At 41.6% G+C, this 22860-nt stretch overlaps 1 protein-coding gene across 1 annotated transcript in view; it reads right to left on the bottom strand.

The window, feature by feature from the left end:
* Positions 1-22860, bottom strand: part of LTBP1 (latent transforming growth factor beta binding protein 1) — a 224719-nt gene that overhangs the window by 96266 nt on the left and 105593 nt on the right. The window contains exons 12-15 of the mRNA XM_029938555.1: positions 15687-15812; positions 14349-14474; positions 13821-13943; positions 10019-10138 (exon numbers count right to left, since the gene is read on the bottom strand). Coding sequence (XP_029794415.1) covers positions 10019-10138; positions 13821-13943; positions 14349-14474; positions 15687-15812 — 495 coding nt within the window. The remainder of the gene's footprint in view (positions 1-10018; positions 10139-13820; positions 13944-14348; positions 14475-15686; positions 15813-22860) is intronic.

The raw sequence follows: 22860 nt of genomic DNA on the forward strand, positions 1-22860 counted from the left end.
ACCCACAAAGAAAGGAAAAGAAAGAAACAAAACATGAGTAAAATTGAATTGGGGTAAAAATAGATATAGTCCGTCTTCAAAAAGGGGCAGATTCTTTAAGAGAAGCTTTCAAATTAGCCCAAAGGAGGAATAGCAGCTCTGGTGTGAACAAGTATAATAGTTCCATGCCTTAATTCACTTTCTGCAAAGTAACACAAAAAAGGAACCTAATAGGTCTATGAATGAACTTAGTAAAAGCTTGCTGTCAAGGGGAGGGAAGAAGAGAGGGAGGTTTAGAGCAGCATCCCCTACAGAATGAAATATTCCAAAGAATCAAAGCTCTATCAAGGTCTAGTTAGGGAACTGATGAGTTCGGCAGGAAGTGAGGGTTCACTGAAGCAGAAGATAAGACTCATGAGCTTGAGAAACCACAGGAGTTGTTAACAGAAAGGAGAAAAAAACTCTGATAAAATATTCAAAAATGGCATTGAATTAATATTATAAAAACCAATCTAGAGGACACATAAGTCGACTAGGCAATTTTTTAATATATAATTGATTGTTATCAATTTGAGGGTAGAGTACAGATTTTAGAGGAACATAAAAAATAGCTCATCTTTACCAAACACTTACTGCACAAAAGCACAAAAGGTTTTATGTGTATTATCTTATTTAAACCTCACAAAATCCATCCAAGGTAACCATTTCACAGACAAAAGAACCAAGTCTCAGAAAAATTCAAACAGACTGTCCGAGGCCACATGGTTAGAAACTGATGGCCCATATTTGAATCCACTTGGCCTAACTCCTAAGACCATCCTTTTAACTTGTTTCTAAAGTTTATGGTTTTATTTTGAGAGAGAGAGAGAGAGCCCATGTATGACCAAACTGGGGTGGGGCAGAGGGAGAGAAAGAGCTAGAGAATCCCAAGCAGGCTCTGCAACATCAGTGCAGAGCCCAATATGGGGCGCAAATTCACAAAGTGTGAGATCACGACCTGAGCCAAAGTCACACACTTAATGGACTGAGCCACTCAAGTAATGCCCCTTAACCTGTTTCTATTGTAACACAAGTGTAGTGCTAGAAACCACTGAAGAATTAGGAGTATGTTTGTTTTTACTATTTGCTAGCACAGGATTTATATAGAAAACAATCATCTAAGTGTCTGCTGATTTCATTCAGCATTCATTAAGCTCCTACTAGGATACTGTTATTTCAAAAAGAAAATTTTGAGTTCTATGCCCCATTTGAGCACCTCTGGTAAGTCTACCATGAGTTCCAGTGAAAAGACACCTAGGGTGGCATGCACAAGCAAAACCTTAAGAGGAACAATTTAAATCACTTAAGTGCTAAAACTATACACCCCATCATGAGTTAGTTGTAATTTACAGCAGTCAATAACTGAAATCATCTTAATCTAAGGCAGACAAACAAGCAGGAGGAAACCACTCTTTGATTCCATCCATTTCATTTTGCAATGCTCACCCTGAGCGCAATAAAGCTTTCCACCCTCTTAACAGGCAGAGAGTCACAAACACATTAACATAGATCTCATTCGAACTCAGCACTGCACAGTACAGACAGCATTTGTTCGCATGACATTCCACTAAGACTGTGTTACAGCTTTCCTATAGTGATATCCAGAAAGACAGCACAGTGAAACCCTGGATTGTAAGCAACTTCTTCTGCGAGCGTTCCGCAAGACGAGCAAACATTTCTGATAAATTTTAACTTGATAAAACAAATGATGTCTTGAAAGAGGAGTCGGAAGTGACACTGAATGCACACAATCACAACTGAGCCACTGGTTCTTGAAATTCGCGTTGATATAAGTGTGCTGTGGATCACAAGCATGTTTCTAGAAAGAATTAGGCTCAGAAACCAAGGTCTTACTGCATTATCCAACTAAGGCAGAAGTGTGTGAGCAAGTGTGCACACAGGCATACATCTCACACGCAAATAGAGAACCGCCAACTAACATCACTGCCTGAGTACTCTCCCTGGCTTTCGCAAAGTCGCTGATTACTGAACTGACCCTAGTCTACGACAACAAAAACAGCACTCCCCGACTGACTCATTGTCCATCCTTTCTTCGGTTGTGGGAGTCCACTTTAATATAAACACGGAATACAAACAACTTGAAAGAAGAAGCCAAGCACTGGAGCCAAAGTAAATAATGGGACAGAATAAGCCTAGACACCAGGCATGTAAATTCCAGACAGCAATGTTAAAATGTCACATCGAGGCTCTGGATTGCTTTCAAAAATGTTAAAAAGTTGAAAAACGTATGGGCTGTTCTCTTTAATTATCCATGTATCAGGAAATGTGACTTATAGGGCTGCAGAATGTAACAACAAAATCAATTTCTAAGAACATATTTTCTCTAAGCAAATTAAATAGTGCAGATCACTGTTCATGAAATACTTATCAAATTCTTGCTACTTATACTTGAATCATTGGTACTGCATTGCATAGGTAAGAGTTAAAACAGTTGGGGGTGCCTGAGTGGCTCAGTCGGTTAAGCACCTGACTCTTGGTTTCGGATCAGGTCATGATCTATGGTTCACTGTCAGCACAGAGACTGCTTGGGATTCTCTCCCTCCCTCTCTCCTGCCTCTCTCAAAATAAATAAACAAATATATATATTTATTTAATCGTGTTGCTCCTTTAAAAACTGTCAATGGTTTCCAGTGTTCCATTCAGTCAAGGACACAAACTTGTGGGGCCCTGAGTGTTATCAACAGAAAGTCTGTGCTACCTGCCCCCCCCACCCGGCTCCAGGTCTTTCCTTGAACCTTTCAGAAGATCATTGCTATGGGAAACAAGGTAGCCCTTATCCATCCCACCATTCAAGACCCACAGCCCCTAACTCCTGCTACAGAGGAGATGGTTAGGCCTTTGGTTTTCTAAATTAAAGTTCTAAACTCATATTACTCTAGAATTAGGAATATGGTCTTGTAGAAGAGTCACATTACCCAAATTTTCATGAGGCATATACACAATGAGCTCAAAAGGGAAACATCATGAAAAATATGGTAACTGTAGAAAAATGTCTTCCGATCTCCCAAAATACAATTTACTAATGGGCTTTTGGGACATAATTTAACATATACTAGTCAATGAATTTATTAAACCTCTCATAGTAAGGAAATTGCCAGGGGTTATGAGGTTAGCACTTCATGGATATGATCATTCAAAAGTCTATGAATCCACCCTGGTATACAATCACCCAATCCAAATGTATCATTCTCCTCTACAATACCCTGAGAGACTGTAACAGAGGCCTGTTGAAAACCAAATATGCTGTGCCTATAGGATTTCATGATCTGCTCCTCTCAGAAGCCTATCAGAAGCAGCAGTCAGAACAGCAATGCATGATTTGTCCTTAGCGAACCCTGGCGGATTCTTATGATCATCTTTCTCTTTTAAAATGTTTCACCTCATCATTTGAGTTCTTTGTCAAGGTTAAGATGAAGTTCAGCGGTCATTAGTTCCTGAACTCCACCTTCTTCCTTCTTTGGGGCAGAAGTGAGGACACTAATCTCTTTCCAGCTCTCTGGCAACTTTCCATTCTCCACAATTTTACAAAGATGACTTTCAGCTGGCCAGCAAACCCACCTGCAAATTCTCTCATTGCCTTCGGATGTAATTCCTCTGGGTCAGGAACCCTTTTGAAATTTCCCTTCATCATGTCCTGGGAACACACCGGGCAGCCTGAAGCCCCTCTCTGGTAAGCACCAGCCTCGGAGGTATAGAGGATATTCAGTGGCTGGCCTCATGCAAGTCAGTCCGAGGCTGCGCTGCCACTTTCCACTTCACCCCGCAGCTCCATGAGGTCGGTCAGAGTTGGTTCAAGAGCAACCGCGCACCTGCATTACTTCCTCTACTTTCCAGGAAATGAATCTCTCAACACTGCAAGCCAGTCATTTTTCAGAGGCCATTCAATCTCATTTAATTCCTTAGTGATCGACACAGACTTCAATGAGTGAGCATCATTTGACAAGGGAAGTAAACATACTCTATCACTATGGCCACTCCCTACCCCAAACCTGACATTAATTCAGTTATCCCTCAACTATTTGTTATACATAGTCTTTTATGGTAAAGATGACGGCTGAACATATTTGAGAGAAAAGCAAGATACAGAAGCCAGTTAGGCAAGTGCGACGAACAACGTGTACTTGAGGTACAGTAAATCCCCAGGATCTCAGCCCCCTCTGTCAAGTCTGACCAAGACACGCAGTAGCAGTGCAGCCTACAAAAATAGGCTACACGTCCCTCAAAGACTCATCCCTGCTTTTCAGAACTGGAAAACAGCCAATGCTATATACATCCCAGATGAAGAGCCAAAGATGACCTCAGGAAGCCAATCCATTAATCCTACAAAATCACCGGTTTCCTACCTCACCTTTCCAAAAGAACATTTTGTCTCTCTTAGTCTCAACTGGGGCTATCCATGGCGCAGGCTGCCACCTTAGAGTCAAGAATCCCTGAGCCGTTATTATTGCTGCTTGCAAGGAAGGATTCCCACCCACATGGATCTCTCCTTTCTGTGAACTTTTTTCGCCTCCTCGTTATCTTCATCACATTGTTTTGTTCTCTAATTTTCCTGGGTAAACAGGAGAGAGATGATAAGGTAGTGTATAGAGCAGAATGCTAGCATTGGAAAGACAAGACCTGGGATCATGTCCTAGCTCTGCCTTTTATTACCTACAACCTTAAGCAAGCCCATTAGCCATCTGGGATGACTGCCCTGAGGGCCAAATAAAACCACCAAGTCAGAGCCCTTTGTAACAACGTAAGGGAAGTTCTTTGTTATCATAATAATTAGTCACCCCACACAGGCCTGTATTCTGCCTTCAAAAGTCGTTATTTGCTTTTTTTTCCTTTTAAATGTTAATTCATTTTTGAGAGAGAGAGAGAGAGAGAGCCTGAGCGAGCATGAGCAGGGGAGGAGCAGAGAGAGGGAGACACAGAATCTAAAGCAGGCTCCAGGCTTTCAGCTGTCAGCAACAGAGCCTGATGTGGGGCTCCAACTTTTGAACCATCAAATCATGACCTGGGCCAAAGTAGGACACGCAACCGACTGATGCACTCAGGTGCCCCTCTTATTTACTTTTTAAACTGAGGTATACCTGACATAACATTGGTAAGTTTAAGCGATGATTTGATACGTATTACAAGATGATTAACAAAGTGTTAGCTAACACCTCTGTTATGTCCCATAATTACTTCCTTTTCTTGTGAACAGAATCCTGATCTAGTCTCTTAGCAGCTTTCAAGTCTGTAACACAGCATCGTTGACTATCATCACTGCAACACGGCACTGCGTAATCATCACTACCCGATGCAATAGATCCACAGGGCTTACCTACCTGCCAGTTGCATGCTTCTACCCTGAAACAGCATCTCTACGATCCTGCCAGCTCCCAACCCCTGAGAACCACCATTCTATTGTTTTGTTTTGCTTGTTTACAATGTCAAATCTCCTCTGGAATTAAGCACATAATTAGGTGTTCCATAATAACGTAATGACTAATTGGAAGACTTCCTTAGCATACTGTGATTTAGGGATTAGGCTGGTGTTTGCACATTAATAATATCTGCAAGAGGTAGATACTCAGTTCTGTTGCCATTTTACATAAAATAAATAAATGTAGGATGAAAGTCTCCAATTTCATATGTCTATGAATATTCATGTATTCCATAAAGGTTAAAAATGACTCTTTAAAATCTGGAAATAAATCCTAGTGTGAAAAGAACTCCTAGAACAAGGAGCTTTCCACGTTTACCACGCAAGTTCTCTGCACCTGGTTTTCGTTAAGACTAAGGCTAACCCGTTATCAACCAGATCAAATGACACAGAGTTCTTCAAATGCCTAGGACCCATTACATTTAGAAAACGTAAATCGGAGTCACAGAGTCACCATTAACTTAATTATGGTTTGACAGAGAAGGATTACTATGATAAAAATCTCAGAAATTTGTGTTTCCAGGTCACATGGTCTGTCATAGACTCGATGCGAAAGCAAGACAATGAAGTTAACTCAGAATAGGCTGACTGCATACACCCACCAGGTGACAGACAATTGTGTCTTACGAAGCTGAGCAATGAAAATGAAGTGGAAGGGGAAGCCTGGATCGCTCAGTTGGTTAAGTGTACGGCTTCGGCTCAGGTCATGATCTCATGGTTCATGGGTTCGAGCCCCGCGTCGGGCTCTGTGCTGACAGCTCAGAGCCTGGAGCCTGCTTCGGATTTTGTGTCTCCCTCTCTCTCTGACCCTCTCCTGCTCACGCTGTCTCTCTCTCTGTCTCCCAAAAATAAATAAAAAACATAAAAAATTTTTAAAAAATGAAGTGAAGGATGAAAGTGGCAGTACTGCAGAAGGCAAAAACGTTTGTTAGGGAGGATCAGTCATCCTACAGAAGGCATTAGGATTCTCAAGGAATATATCCCAGTTAAACAAAAATGCTCAGAGGCTGAAAGGAAACTCTAAGATTAAGATTACTTAGATCCATAAATGAAGTCTCCGATGACATAGGGAGAGTGAAGAACTACAGGAAATGAGCTTAGTAAAGCCAAAGACAGTTATACACAGAAACTTGACACAGAATTTACTTGAACAGATATCAGTTATTATTGCCCTTCTTATATTTCCGGATTAACGAGGTAAAAGGGAGGTTAACAGAGTTGGCAGAAGAAGGGTTATAACATTTACTGGGTTCTACATTGTGTCACATGCCTTTCTAGGTATTTTATACTGCTTACTTAATTCTGACAGTAAATCCCGTGAAGAAGAGTATCTCAATACCCATTGTAAAGCTATTGAAACCAAGCTTCAGAGAGGTCATATAACTCCAAATCTGTCTAAATTCAGGGAAATATGATCTTTTTATAGAAGAGTTAGTGAATGCCACTTTACACAATTAAATATCAGAGAACCTCCTTTGGAGGATGGCTCTAGTAGGGTTTCAATCAGGCCTGTTCTTCACGAGTGAAGAGAAACCTGTTAATTGAGTACCAGACAGGCTGGCTTCCCTCAAGAAAGGTCCTGGGTGATGCAGCCGGTTGGAACTGGCCAGAACCCAGAGTGATGAAATAATCATTAGAGGTGGGGATCAAGTGGGCAGCAACCCCAGGCTGAACGTGAGATCCAAGAAATACAGTGTTGAATGATGAAAGTGGCTTTCAAGAGGACCAGAATCCACAACTTGAAAGAAGCAGCTACATTAACAGAGGAGCTAACAAGAGTTGCCAAAAAGTACCAAGGGATAGATATTTTGAAAGTGGGCAATAAACTACTGAGAATGAAGGATCATATGGCCTGAACTCAACACTAGGAAACAGCACGGCTGACTGGACAACACCTGCTAACATCTGACCTGTTTCGGCTCCAAATGATTCCTGTTCTAATTCATAAATCAAGGAGAAGCATCAATCAGTGAGTCAGCTTACATGGCAGGAATACTGTTTCAGCGAGTTCACTGTTAAGTCAGTGAAAGAAGCACAAAGTCAACCTGGCATCAAATCCCTGCAGAATATAAGAGTCAAAATAGCAATTCTCTATTCCTAATGAATTCATTTAACAGAAAAAAGAACCAAATAACAAACAGATCAATGGGCTTTAGAAAAAAGCCATAAGCACAATGCCACACAAAAGCAGAATTATATACAATACTATATGACTTTAGTTATAATAATTTTAAAATATCCAGTCAGCGAGAGCAGAGTGGTAGAAAAAGGAGGCCACTAAGACTTAACGGAACAGAGAACCTGTGAGATAGGGATTGCCTTCTCTACACATTTGTCTGTTTCTCTAGAGGACAACTAACAAATACCAAGCCTGAGACTTTCCTTCAAATGGTGAGACTTGGAGTAATTTAAAGTCTTTAGTGTTCTCATACATTTAAACAGTATCATCAGCACCCTAAATTATGTGGACTAAAATGGTATTAAAAAAACACAGGGGCGTCTGAGTGGCTCAGAGAGTTAAGCAGCCAACTTCAGCTCAGGTCATGATCTTGTGATGTATGAGTTCAAGCCCCACCATCGGGTTGGTGCTGACAGCTCAGAGCCTGGAGCCCGCTTTGGATTCTGTGTCTCCCTCTCTCTCTCTGTCCCTCCCCCACTCACCCTTTGTCTCTCTCAAAAATAAACAAACATTAAAAAAAAAAAAAGGAAATGCATGAGCTTAGCAATGCAAACATAAAAAGTAGTGCTTGGAACAAGTAGCTAAGGGTAGGGTTGCCTAACACGGTGACCTAATATTTCTGCTTACGATTCCATTAATCTGGCTGGCAAAGTGAAGTTACTTTCGAATGAGATGCTGTGTTTCTGTCCTTAAACTGGAGCAAAGCGGTCATGATTAGATTGATTGCATACATCCAGGTATAAGAAGCCATTTTTTATGATTGCCCAATCTAGATAACGCATTTGTATTGAAGAGCCATCACTTGCCAATTTGGTCGGTCATATTTCATTAGCAAATTCATGAGTCAGGGCTGTGTTTATGCCACCATGTTGAATTTTAGTTATTTAAGGTAAAATTCAGGCTCTGCTCTTGGATTATAATATGTATCAGTACGTGAAAACAAGAACACAAATGGAATCTTGAGAGGCAAGTATGAAACTTAGGCCAAACAAGAAAATTAAAACCAAAAGTATGTTCTGACCAGCACCAATCACATCAACAAATACAGATCAAATAAGCAATTAATGAACCCAAATCTTCTCTTCTCCCAAAGATCGACATCTCACGATTCCAACAATAGAAGCAGAGGGCAACAAACAGAGGTCTAGCTTATGCAATGTGGGGATGAGTCCAGTGCTTTGAAATCAGGACTCTTTCTGCCGAGCCTGCTTCCCCTGCCTGGTCTGCAACACCAAGGAAAGATGAGCATCTTAAATAAGACTGAGAGGGTCTGTCTAGCACGTTCTGCCCCCTCATCCTGAGGCAAATCTTCCCTTGTTCTGTCTAGCCTTTCAGTTAGTGACCGAGAGGTGAACCTGACTGCTTCCTCCTTCCACAAGCACCCTGCTGTTTCCTCCGTGGGAAATTACCTCCTTCCCTCCCCTTCCTCAGCAGAACCTCCATCCGGAATTTTCCCAGAGGCAACTCAGTCTATCACACACTCTTAGAGCAGCAGAGAACCCTACTTCCCAGCACTGTCTCACTGGTGCCTTTGCATTTACATATGAGATGCCTGGGTATCAGTCTTCCTCACCAGAAAGTTCCACGAAGAAGGCACTTTTCTGTCCCTCACTGTATCCCAGCACTCAGTGCAACCCTGGGTTTAGACAGTAAGCTCTTCAGCATTTGTGGAAGAAGGAAAGAAGGCACGAATAAATGAGAAGTTTACCTCACAATGTCAGAGTCTGGCACTGAGTGTAAAAGATCTCAGCTTTTAAGGAAAAGATCAGACAGAGTCAAACACGGAGGAAAACTCTTAAGGGGGAAAGCTAAGTAGAGCACAGCTAATGAGAATGAAAGCAAATGTGACGCTTCTCTTCCGGAGGGCCTAATGCTGGTACCATGTACTTAGTAAAGACGTCAGTGAATACACGTCAGAGGCTCGACGAGTCATCAGGATTTCTCTTCTGCTTCTGCTCCACGTTTGGGTTTGTATGTTTCCTAATTCTACTAGTCTGTGGCAAGTAGTTTCTTCTTAGGCCTTTTCTCTCTTTTTTATTTAGCCTTTTGCTTTCCACCTCTCCCCCCAACCCCTGCGGTGATTATTAGTTTATTTGGTCTTGGTTATTTATCACAACAAAGACAATTTGCTTCACCCAGAATTATTGCTCCCAAGTAAAATCTCCCATTGTTCACACCAACTCATTTTCTCATTTTCTCCATGGTTAGAAGTCGCTTCAGACTTTCCTCACAAGTTTTCTCAGAATGACACCATTTTGTTATGTTCCGTTTTTTTTTTCCTCTTTTTTCCTATTCTGAACGCGGGCTCACTTGGCATTACATCACTCTGTCAGAAAGCGCACGAGGCGGAAGAAACAAGACTATGATAAGAACACTCTAGTACCTACCAAGACACTGCCCGTTCCAGCCTCGGAAGCCTTCTGTGCAGGGCACACACTGGTAAGATCCGGGAGAATTCACGCACTGCTCATCCGGGCAAGTGCTCGGAGTCAAACATTCATCAATATCTGAAAAATTGGAAGAGTAGGTCACAAGCATTTTATCAGAATACTGATCCTCTTCTGATGAAGTTGGGGGGAAAAAGGTATGTTATATCTATACCTTGGGGGAGAAAACCACACCCAGGTAAGTCAAATACTGGGCATAACCACCACAGCGGTAATACAAAGCTGGGTAGACCTAGAGTGAAACATTTACACACATTCAAAGGAAAAACCTGGCCCCACTTCTCCAATTGGCAGGGTCAGACCTCTCCTTTTCTGGAAGCTGGCAGCCTCTCGGGGGCCATTTTCTGGCCATCAAACCTTTGAAGGAATAGCGCAGCTTTCCAGAAAGAAATATAGCGAAGAGGCAGGCGTGAGAGTGACAAAGCCGCATATCCACCCGGCCAGGGGTTCTCTCTGCAGACAATGGACGCTCCAGGGAAATCCTTGCTTTGGCTTCATGGGCCCAAGAATACCCCAGGTCTGAATAATGTAAAACCTTTCACAGGCTACGAATTCCTTGGAGGTGGAAACAGAACATTAGGAGAGAATGAACGCATCAAATACTTGCCAGAGTTTCCAGAAAACATGGTGATATGATCGTATGGTAATATTTTCTAATAAAAATACACCTTATTATTCACAGTCACAGCTAACTGGAGTTATTCATCACTGTTCTTTTCAGTGTGAGAGGAACACACCACCTTAAATATGCCTGGAGCTGTGGCAGACGTAACTGCTATAGTGGCTTAGGCATTTTGAAGAATGGTAGAACAGAAGGAGGAACTAGGATACAGGAAATGGTTCGGGCGTTTTACATGAGTGAGAACACCTTGGGTACCAGCCCCATTTAAAACAGTCATTTTTTTTCTGGGGTTCCGGTCTGAATCCAAGGGAGTGTATTTACTGTCTAAGTGTTCCAATATAAGATGCATATAGGACCTCCAATCATACCTAAGATACAAAGATAATTTTCAGGACGTTAGCAAAAAGTAAAAGAACTATATAATGGATATATTCACTCATCCTGGGAAATTCTCAAAAATTCGCTCTCATTATCACCAGGCAAGGGTGAAAAGATGCTTCAAGTAAAAAGGATGCTCAAAGGAAAAAAGCTGAAGATGACATGCATTGAATAAGCACCAAGTCAGTGTTGTAATTTTTTTTTCCTATCAGCGAAAAATCCTTGCCAACAGACAATGACACACAGTGTTGTGTGTGTGTGTGTGTGTGTTCTTTTTAGGTCAGATGTTCTGGGACTTCTTGTTCAACAGAAAGATGACGCTTGCCAGTTTCATTTTCCTTCTCTGGAAGGAATTTTTTTTTTTTAAAATAGAACTACAACTGTTCATCCAGCGAAGGTTTTGGGGAAGGCTGGCCCGATAAATAAGGTGCAGCGCTGAGCAGGACAAGACAACATTCCTGCACTTCCGGCTGCTCTCACCTGTCTGCTCGCTCCCTCGTCTATAAATCAGGGACTACCTGCCTGGTAACAGCTCCGCTGGACAGTGCAAGGCTGCGTGAGATCATGTCTGAGAACTACAACAGGCTCCGTGGAGACTGGCGCTGTTTGAAAGCACCGTAGTCAGGGGCAGCTGAGAAAATCTCTGGTGAGCCAGCGGCCTGGGGACTTTGGTTCTAGTCCGTGGCGAAATTAGAAAACAGCCATGTCATTGGGTTCCTTCTTCTTTTCAAGCCATTTCATGGGGATAGAATTATGTATTATTTACTCAGCAAACCCTGGTAGGATTTCTGTGAAATGATTTCCATCCACCGAATATTACTGAACAGTCTCCATCAGCTTCCCATTTACATACAGAATTTTCAAATTTCTACTCCTTCTCATTTTCCATCCTCACACCATAGTTACTATTTAAATGTCTCATCTTCCCGTCCTGAAGCTATAAGTAGAACTTAAGAATGAGCATGTGACTTCAGTCAGTTAAGCGTCCAACTTCAGCTCAGGTCATGATCTCAGGGATCATGGGTTCGAGCCCCGCATCGGGCTCTGTGCTGACAGCTCAGAGCCTGAAGCCTGCTTCATATTCTGTGTCTCCCTCTCTCTCTACCCCATCCTGCTCGCACATGTGTGCATTCTCTCTCTCTCAAAAATAAACAGAAAAAAATTTAGAGTCAGCATCTGACTGCTTCGGTGAGTGTTGTTATGCACATAAAGCTTCATCAGGTCAACCACGCCATTTCTTTAAAAACATTCCCAAAGCTACAGATGTACTGAGAAGGGCCATGCAGAAACAAAGTAATCAGCTAAGGGGGAGGTTTCCAGAGACGAACGGTTCTTGAGAACGAACAAGGTGACAGGCACCACACAAGATGCCACAACACACATTTATTCTCATGACAGCCCTGAAAGTTAACTTTGCGGCTCCCCTTTCATGGGTTCCAACGGGGCCAAGTCGCTGGCTCCAAGCCAGACTGTGACTAAGCGTTGGAGTCGGGAGCCAATGCCACAGCCCCGCCCCCTTCAGGGCCACCCTGCCTCTCCAGGACAGAGGGAGGGTCCCCTGTAAAAGGAGAATGGGGACACCTCCCCCCTGCTGTCTCATGGCCCTCAGCTGCCAGTGGAGAGACCTTATGGTTCTGTTGTGATCCTAGTTGATCAGAGATTCAGGAATGTAAAACGCTCCCGCTCGGGAGTCTCTTCAGATCAGAATGCAAGGGGGGGGCGGAGGGGGGGGGGAGAAAGCAGGTGCATGCTGCCAAAACACATCTAATTGGCTCTCCCTCCAGGCCCGGGTCATTAGATCCGTGAAGAAAACCAATACAGAGGAGCCAGGGACAGCTGAGGGCAGCCTGCCCCAACTTGTCCGCCCCTCCCTTGGTCTGGAAATCCAGCCGTATTAGAAAACAGGCTGATCCTCAGGCGGCCACAGGCAAAGAGCCCCATGGAATCAGGACCGTCCACAAAGCCCGGCCCCTCAGAAATGTGCTCAGAGACTCTTGTTCCTCCCCCAGTACACATCCATGGCACCATTTAAGCAGAAGTATGACATATCTCTCCATGAAAATAATTGTTTAAAAAGTACCATGGTGGTTTCAAAAAGAACCTGTATAAGGGACACAAACATGAGCAGAAATAGAAAATGGTTAATCATTCTGGACATACTCTACAAGTTTCTCAGAACTTCTTTTTAAGATAATACTAGGAAACCCATTGCCGTGGTCAATAATAAAGAAATTTTATCTACACAGTAAGAATGCGACCTGGAGTCAGTGACATGGGGATTCTGTGCAGCAGGGTTTGTAACCAAGTCCCAGAGCACACGTAAGACAAAGACGCTCAGAGAAAGGAATGTAACAGGGCGTAAAGGGTGGAAACTAGAAATCAATAGCAGGTAAACCTGCACTATGGTCCCAGATAAACGATCCAGACACCGGAATTAAGTCTGGCCTTAAGCCACGATGCTCTACAATGAACTGTTCTAAAGCGATTCACTCCAACTACCAGGGAAGGCAGATGCTGAAGCAGACAAGTAGAGAGTGAAGACGGGAGGCAATCCAGAGTCACGGAAGCAAGGCCAAGAGGCTGGGACTCTAGAAGACAGGAAGAGCTTGGACGAGCTGATGTCCCGCACGGGCTGGCGGAGGAAAGTCAAGACCAAGCTACGTGCCCACCGGCCCCAGGTGTGGACCCAGCCCTGCGTTTCAGGATCACGCTGCTCTGCGCTTTGAGGTGGCCCAGACTCACCCTCACAACGGCCACCCCGGGTCACGCGGTACCCGTTGTCGCAGTATTCACACCGGAAGGCCCCCACGGTATTGATGCAGTGCCCTTCCCCACACACAGCTGGCCTCAGGCACTCGTCAACATCTACAGGAAGCAGAAAACATGGTCGAGTTTTATTTCTCAAAATAGAGTTTCAAACCTCTCCCATCTCCCGGGTCAGTCTGAAGTCAAGAATAAAATAACCAATTCCTACTGCCATCCCTTCAATTTGTTTGACATGTTTCAAAATCGAGTGGTTTTGATTTACGTGGGACCCAAAACATTTAATGTCTCGGGTCTCTGCACGCACTTGACACTCTTTGTTTGATAGCACTGGAGGAAAAAAATTCCATATTTGTAACCTCCAGTATCTAGCAGATGACTATGTCATAAAAGGTGTTCGGTAATAAATTCTGGGTTGCCAGAATAAGCAGTAAGATTGATGGGATCTTAGGGGAGCTAACAACCCAGATCTGGGAATTTATGCATCAGGAAGAACATGGCTATTACCTATGCAGTTAGGACCCTCCTCACTGGCCATAAATCCTGCCGGGCAAATACACAAGAAACTGCCCTCGGTGTTTTCACAGCGTCCTTGGGAGCAGAGCTGTTGGACCTGAGTGCATTCATCAATATCTGTTAACAAAAATACGGATAAAAGTATCAGTGTCGTGTAGCATGAAATTCTCAGTCTCGCTCTTCATAAAATACCAGCACACTGTTCCCTGTGCACCACATCCTTATAACAGAGGAGAAGAGTAAAGGGGGACATGATCATATGCCTCGGATACCTTAAGGATGGCTACTGGGAACAAGGAATACCCTTATGGTGTATTGTTTCAAAAGTTACAATGACAACCTTCACGTTGGCATTTGTGAGAGACAGATTTCAACACAGAAAGACCCCTCTGATACATGCAAAGATCTAAGCACTGAAATTTGTGTGTAACTCCCAGGCCAGCTCAGCAAAGAGTGCCAGACATACTGTGAAAGGGACTCTCTGTGCACATGGGTGAAGCTGGACTAGATCATCTCAAATGCCCTTTTCAACTTTATTTTCTATGGTTCCAAGCGTAATACATACAATGTATGCAAATTCAAGAGAAATAGCCATGGAATAGAGGAGATGGACACTGCCCTCAACCCACCCCATATATATATATATATACATATACACAAAGCTGAATAATGGTAAGTCACACATCTTATGGACATTAAGCATACCAAAATCATATTAATTGGGTATATGTCTTTGTTGCTTTATATCTGCCTTCTCTTAGCGCTAAATTTCCCTTTTCTAAAAAAGAGAGCACATAAATTTAGTGTTAATGCACTGAAACGATTTCCCTAGTGCGATTATACCTCTTTTTAGATATATTTTTTCCCAAGAATGATGTAGGAGACCCTGTCCTTATGAATTCATTAATGGCTTTGTGTTAGTCTACTGATTTTACAAATCAGATTTTATACAATTACATGAATAAAATTCTTTATTGTAGCATATATTAATATTTTGGGTTTGTAAAATACATACTTCTAGGTAGCTATTTCTATTATTTTATATGTTATATATTTTATATTATTATTATACCTAGGTATCGTTAAAAATTATTCTACCTTTCCTCCCACTTTTATCTAATTGTATTACGTTTGGAAAAGTAGGGAGCACTGAACCAGGAGGTAAGAGCATCCCGGGAGATCAACCTGTTTTTCAGCTCTCTCGGTTCAGGGACAGATATTTTTAAAAATTAAATATAATAACATTTCCCAGGATAATTACACAGAAAATGTTCTTAATGTGAAAATATTTGATATTTAATCATTTCATCTATCAAAAGTGTCTCTTACCAACACACTTCCTCTGTTGCTCACTGAACTTGTAGCCCTCAAAGCATATACACGTATACCTCACGGGCAGGTTGATGCAGTGTCCTGCTCCACAGATGTCAGGGTTCACGGTACATTCGTTGATTTCTTAAAAATAAATAAGAGAGAAAAAACAGACATCAACAAAGATGTTCCTGCTGCTTGCAAACCATTCCTGTGTATTTCCTGATTAGCTTATTGTCAGGTATGCAATTAGAAGACATAGGTCACTTCTCATTTATCCAAAGAAAACAAAAACACTAATTCAAAATGATACACTCATCCATATGCTTCTTGCAGCATTAGTTACAATAGCCAAGATATGGAAGCAACCCAAGCATCCACTGGTAGACGAATGGATAAAGAGGATGTGGGGACACACACACACACACACAGAGTGGACTATTACTCAGCCATAAACAAGAATGACATCTTGCTATTTGTGACAATGTGGATGGACTCGGAGGTATTATGCCAAGTGAAATAAGTCAGAGGAAGACAAATACCACATGATTTCACTTATATATGGAGTCTAAAAAGATGAGCAAAGAAATAAAAAAGATATAGACCTATAAATACAGAGAACAAGCTGACGGTTGCCAGAAAGGGGGGAGGATGGGCAAAATGGGTGAAGGGGAGGGTGAGGTACAGGCTTTCATTACAGAATGATTCTATCACTGGGATGAAGGACACAGAGCAGGGCGCCTGGTCCACTGTACTGGAACAGCATGGTGTGGTGACAGATCCTAGCTACACTCGTGGTGAGCACAGCATGACAAACAGACTTCCCCAAAAACGAGCTTATACACGAGAATGTAATGCAACACTCTGTCAACTTTACTTCAATAAAAAAAAGTAAGGTGACCTCTAAAATCAAGTACAAATTCATTTGATTACTTCATAATTGCTCAGTCACACCCAAGATCAATAATTCCTAATGAAACAACTTCCAACATGAACTGGAGTGGGTAGCAAGTCAGAAAAAGGCCACCTTGTGGGGGGTGGGGGAACCTGGGTGTTTCAGTTAGTTAAACGTCCAACTTTGGGTCAGGTCACGATCTTATAGCTCCTGAGTTCAAGACCTGAGTTGGGCCCTGTGGTGACGGCACAGGGTCTGGAGCCCGTTTAGGATTCTGTGTCTCCTTCGCTCTCTGCCCCTCCCCCACTTGCACTTTGTCTCCCTCTCCTTCAAAAATACATAAATATTAAATAATAATAATAATAAAAAGGCCACCTTGGAAATTTTAAGATAATCAAATCTTTTCAACTTCTAAGATGGCCCACAAGGAGTTTCTATCTATTCCAGTTCATTTGACATGACAGACTTTGAACCAACATGTGAGTTCTCCTGGTAAGAAATACATAGGAACTTTTTACTCATTAGCAGGCCAAATTCAATTTCTAACAGTGATGTCCAACCTCCTCCAAAATTACTCATTAGTTCTCAAGAAAGATCTACCATTCCTAGTCAATGCAAAACTTCTGGGTGTAACTCACTTTTAATTTGCTAATTTCAACATCAGTATATTTATGCTGATCAAGGAGAATCTTCTTCCCAACCTTCTCTGCTAAATTCCGCCCTTCGCTCCTACTGACTCATGCTGGAGACATGTTTCTCCAGTAAGGCCTGAGACGATTGGCCCTAAGTCCTCACTCCACATGGTAGAGATGGTGTCACACGTGCCTATGCTGGGTAAAGGCCATCAAAATGAGCTTACGTACCAAAGGACAGAAAATGGTTTAATGACCTGAAGACTCAAAAGTGGCCTTCTGAGAGGAATTACACCCCTTACATTGTCTATTTTCAATGGCCTCTGTAAGGAGGTACCATGGCATTGTGGGGGTGGGCAGCCGAGCCGACAGAAGCCCAGGCTTGTAGACTGTGAAAGCACAAATCTTGCTGCCCTTTCCAAGCTCGGTGACACTGGGGCAAACTACTCTAACATTCTACCTGCACTTTTCTGCAGGTGAAATAAACGGGAATGATCAGAGTACCAACGTGAATATCAGGTTCAAAGAAGATAAATAATGCCCAGTGCCTGGCATATTATACATGTTCAATAAAAGCCTTTAAAGACCTAAAAGTGACACTTGAAACCATAAAAATCCTAGAAGAGAGCACAAGCAGTAACTGCTCTGACACTGGCCATAACAACATTTTTCTATATACGTCCCTTGAGTCCAGGGAATTAAAAGCAAAAATAAACTCTTGGGACTATATCAAAATAAAAAGCTTCTGCACAGCAAAGAAACAATCAGTAAAACTAAAAAACAGCTAATTGAATGGGAGAAAATATTTGTAAATCATATATCCCAATAAGGGGTTAGTATCCAAAAACATATAAAACATTTATAAACCTCAACACCAAAAACAACCCAAATGATCCAATTAAAAATAGGTAGACAACATGAACAAACATTTCTCCAAAGACCTCTAGATGGCCAAAAGTCACAGCAAAAGATGTTCAGCATCACTTATTATCAGGAAAATGCAAATCAAAACCACGAGGTATCACCTCACACCTGTCAGAATGACTAAAATCAACCACACAAGAAACAGCAAGTATTGGTGAGGATGTGGAGAAAAAGGAACCTTTGTGCACTGTTGGTGGGATTTGCAAACTGGTGCAGCCACTGCAGAAAACAGTAAGGAGGTTCCTCAAAAAAACTAAAAACAGAATCCCCATAGTACCTAGTAACACCATGATTGGGTATTCACCCAAAGAATACGAAAACACTAATTCAAAGAGATACATACATCCCTATGTTTATTGAAAAATTATTTACAACAGCCAAACTATGGAAGCAGCCCAAGTATCCATGAATAGATGAACCGATAAAGATGGTTTGTTATAAATGCAATGGATTGTTATTTATCCTTTACGAAGAATGAAATCTTGCCATTTGCAACGTCATGGATGGATCTACGGGGTATAATGCTAAGCGAAATGTCAGTCGGAGAAAGACAAATCCAGCATGACTTTACTCATATGTGGAGTTATGAAAACAAATGAACAAAGGGGAAAACAAAGACAAACCAAGAAACAGACTCTTACCTACAGAGACTAAACCGACGGTTACCAGAGGGGAGGTGGGCGGGGGCATGGGTGAAATGGATGGGGATTAAGAGTCCACTTGTTATGAGGAGCACTGAGTTACGTAGAGAATTGTTGAATCAGTATATTGCACACCTAATGTACAGTACATTGATTATACTGCCATTTAAAGTTTTTTTTTAATAACTTTAAAAACACAGAAATCAGGGAGAAGAATTCCTGATTTTTTTTTTAATTTACAGATTTAAAAGTAAATTGTAAATAAACTAACAAAATACCTTTTTATGTGTAAAAAAAATCTAGCCATTATTATCAGCATTATAAGTGGTGTTACTTCTGAAGTCATTTAAGAATATGTAACAAAGAAACTGCACATTAACACAGTGTTATCTTGGGCTATGACGTCATTGTGGTCACAAAGTAAACCAGGCTTAAATTGCATGCCTCCAGGAGCCCGAGCAGCCCAGTGGGAGAAGACGAAGACGGGGCCGCAAGCAGACTAGGCTACATCAGCGGCCTTGGCCTTGTCGGGAAGGGTCTGTGTTTGAGGAGAGGAACAGGCGGGCCGCTCTCACCAATAGCCTACCATTCTGCAGGAGGACGTGACCAACAGAACTTTGACAAACACGACGGAAATGACCTAAAGGAGGGCTGTGCTTGCTTTCCAAAACCCAAACCACATTCTTCCCTTTTCATCAAGTGTTATTCACTGTGCTGGGACTTTGAGACACGGGACAAATCATTTGGAAAGTCCCTAGACTTTACAAGGGAGTATATGATACAGAGCTGACGTATCTACGTCGATGGCACATACTGCATTTACAAACTACGTATACCCTTTGTGAGCCTCCATGTGCTAATTCACTGTGAGAAAAACAGACCAGTTTAGTCTGAATAATGTAAAATTATGGGGAAAAAAACCCCAGAAGACTAAAAACGTTAATTAACACGACCGCCTAAACTTAAGGGGCAGTATACAAACAATGATTTATGATATACAGCATAATTATATCATTGACAGGATAGAAAAATGTTTATCTGTCAAAAGATATCATTGGTTACAAATATAGAATATGATCTAAATTGCAAAATACACAGAAAAGAAGGCAGGAAAGGAAGAATTCTCAGGTTGTGACTATGGGGATGGGTATTTTCTTCTCTATATTTTTCTACATTTTTCAAATTCCTACAATGAACTTTTATAATCAGAAGACTTCCTTAAAAAAATTATCCTTTCTTGGGGTGCCTGGATGGCCCAGTCATTTAAGCATCTGACTTCAACTCAGGGCATGATCTTGCGGATCACAAGTTCAAGCCCTGCATCAGGCTTTGTACTGACAGCTCAGAGCCTGGAGCCTGCTTCAGATTCTGTGTCTCCCTCCCTCTCTGCCCCTCCCCCACTCGTGCTCTGTCTCTCTCTCTCTCAAAAATGAATAAACATTTCAATTTTTTTAAATTATCCTTCCTATGCTACAAAAATCTGAAAGTAAAAGGTAATCTTCTCGATGTTATAATCCTAGACACTGAGGTAAGAAATTTGTTCTCTATTATAGGAATTCTTTAGTAGGATAGTGTGAAAATCTCATTTCTAACCATCTATTCCATACTGTAGGTAGATGGCTTCTCTGAAAATTGATATTTGTTTTTCTCGATTTTCTTTGTAATGACTGGTCTTCCTTTAGAGTCTACTTTGCCATTTTCTTAAGAACAAATCAAGAGACGATAGACACTGGCGAGGATGTGGAGAAATGGGCACCCTCCTACACTGTTGGTGGGAATGTAAACTCGTGCAGCTGCTCTGGAAAACAGTGTGGAGGTTCCTCAAAAAACTATCTGTAGAACTCTTTTATGACCCAGCAATAACACTGCTAGGGATTTATCTAAGGGATACAGAAGTGCTGACACATAGGAGCACATGTACCCCAATGTTCATAGCAGCACTGTCAACAATAGCCAAAACATGGAAAGAGCCTAAATGTCCATCACCTGATGAGTGGACCAAAAAGATGTGGTATATATATACAATGGAGTATTACATGGCAATGAGAAAGAATGAAATATGGCCATTTGTAGGAAAGTGGATGGACCTTGAGGGTGTCATGCTAAGCAAAATAAGTCAGGCAGAGAAAGACAGATACCCTATGTTTGCACTCATAAGTCTAATAGGAGAACAGGAGAAACCTAATGGAGGACCATGCGGAGGGGACGAGGGAAAGGGAAGTGGGGAGAGAGAGGGATGTAAAACCTGAGAGACTATTGAATACTAAAAACAAACTGAGGGTTGAAGGGGGAGAGGGAGAGGAAGGGAGGTGGTGGTAATGGAGGAGGGCACTTGTGGGGAAGAGCACTGGGTGTTATATGGAAACCAATCTGACAATAAACTATTAATAAAATAAAATAAAGATAGAAAATACCTACTGATCAGATTTGTATAAAGAAAAATTAAAAGATGAATTAATATATTAGGGACAATGATTCAGAACAAGTTCAAAGGCTATCAATCCATGGTTTTCATATAATGTTTGGGCAGAACTCAGTCCGTCCAAGCCCACATACACCTATTTGTTGATAACCAAATATTTGTAATTCTTCAAGCACAGCTTGAGAATGGAATTTTTAGAAGTGTGACCAAAAATCATCAAAAATATGTGATATGTAATTCAAATATGATACATTCCTATGCCACAGTCTGCCAACATATTTAAACCGTTTCTTCTGACATCGGCTCTGAAATAGGAGAAATACCTAAGAATTATATTTTTTAGTCTTAGGAAATGAAATTAATAGAATGGCCTTTCTTCCACTGTAGGATCTAAAATAGAAGCTATGAGGATAGATATTCATGAGGCATGTTTGAGAATCTTTAGTTGATTACCTCATCGAAAACTATATAGAGACACAGCTTGATACTGTTAATCCCAGCTGGCAGGGCACTAACATATATAAGAAAATGTTACTCTGACACCACTAGAGGGTACTAAGAGATGCATCAAAGCAGTGGAGGGACATGTACTAAAAAATACTTGATGTCTACCCTGTTTGTCTCATTTTTTAATACAAGTGATTAATTAACACAACTTTCAGTTGTGTTTCAGTCCGGCCTCAGTGCTCCCTTCCGTCCATCTGCTAAGCAAGACTCCACCCTTCCAGAAAGGGAGTCGTAACACCTTACAACCTCGAAAACACGTCTCCTAACCACCTTTTCCCATGCTTTCCCCTCCTTTTCTAACAGAGTCTCCTTCTCCAGCATGTACTGTTACACCGAAAGGCAGTCTTGAAAAAGAACAGGAAAGTTTTTCTAATTTCTCCATGTTTTTTGAGGAGAAAAGGCACGTCTTTTTCTTTTTCCAAGAGGTCACTTCACACATAGGTAAGTGATCCTCTTCCCACAGAATGAAACAGTTGACGTTGAAACATACATTTCTTTGAGCAGACTGTGTCAACATAAGCATAAGAATTATGGCAAAGCCTCAGGAAGCACTAATTATTGGTCTCTGGGGTACTCTGGGTTAATGAAAATGTCTTGTCTTCTTTAGCATGTTTGGTTTCCCAGAGAGGTCATCAAGAGATTCGTCCCAGTGGACTCTTCCCTAATCCATCAACTCCCCCTGGTCCTCAGGACCATCTGATCCTTCTCTACCATGTGTGCCCCTGAAATCACTTTACCCTCACCAAGTCAAGAACCATATTCTACTAGAGTTCTATTCAGAATTTGGAAAAAGAGCTATGACCGAAAGCCAAAGGAAAACCAAATCCTCTATTTATCCCACCAACAAGGCCAATAATGGATTTAAGAGTTTGGTATCTTTCTTGTATTATTTTAATTAAGTGAAAAAGAAAATTTTTTGACAAATTATGAAAATGAGTATGCTGATCTTTCATGTTTTTCCTCATCATGTGATTAGTCAAGTAAGTAAGTAAAGCCTGGAGATATTAAAGCATGATGATTTTACATGAAAAAAAGGAGTTCAATCTCCATGAGCATACATAGTTTATGGAAGCTTTAATGACACCAGTAATATGGCTTTAGGGACAAACGTTTTTTTAAGGGGTCAGTTCTGAGTTCTGGAAAAGCTCTGCTGAGCCAATAGTTTTTATAA

This window comes from Suricata suricatta, chromosome 4 (assembly GCF_006229205.1).
Source record: "Suricata suricatta isolate VVHF042 chromosome 4, meerkat_22Aug2017_6uvM2_HiC, whole genome shotgun sequence".
Taxonomy (NCBI): Eukaryota; Metazoa; Chordata; class Mammalia; order Carnivora; family Herpestidae; genus Suricata; species Suricata suricatta.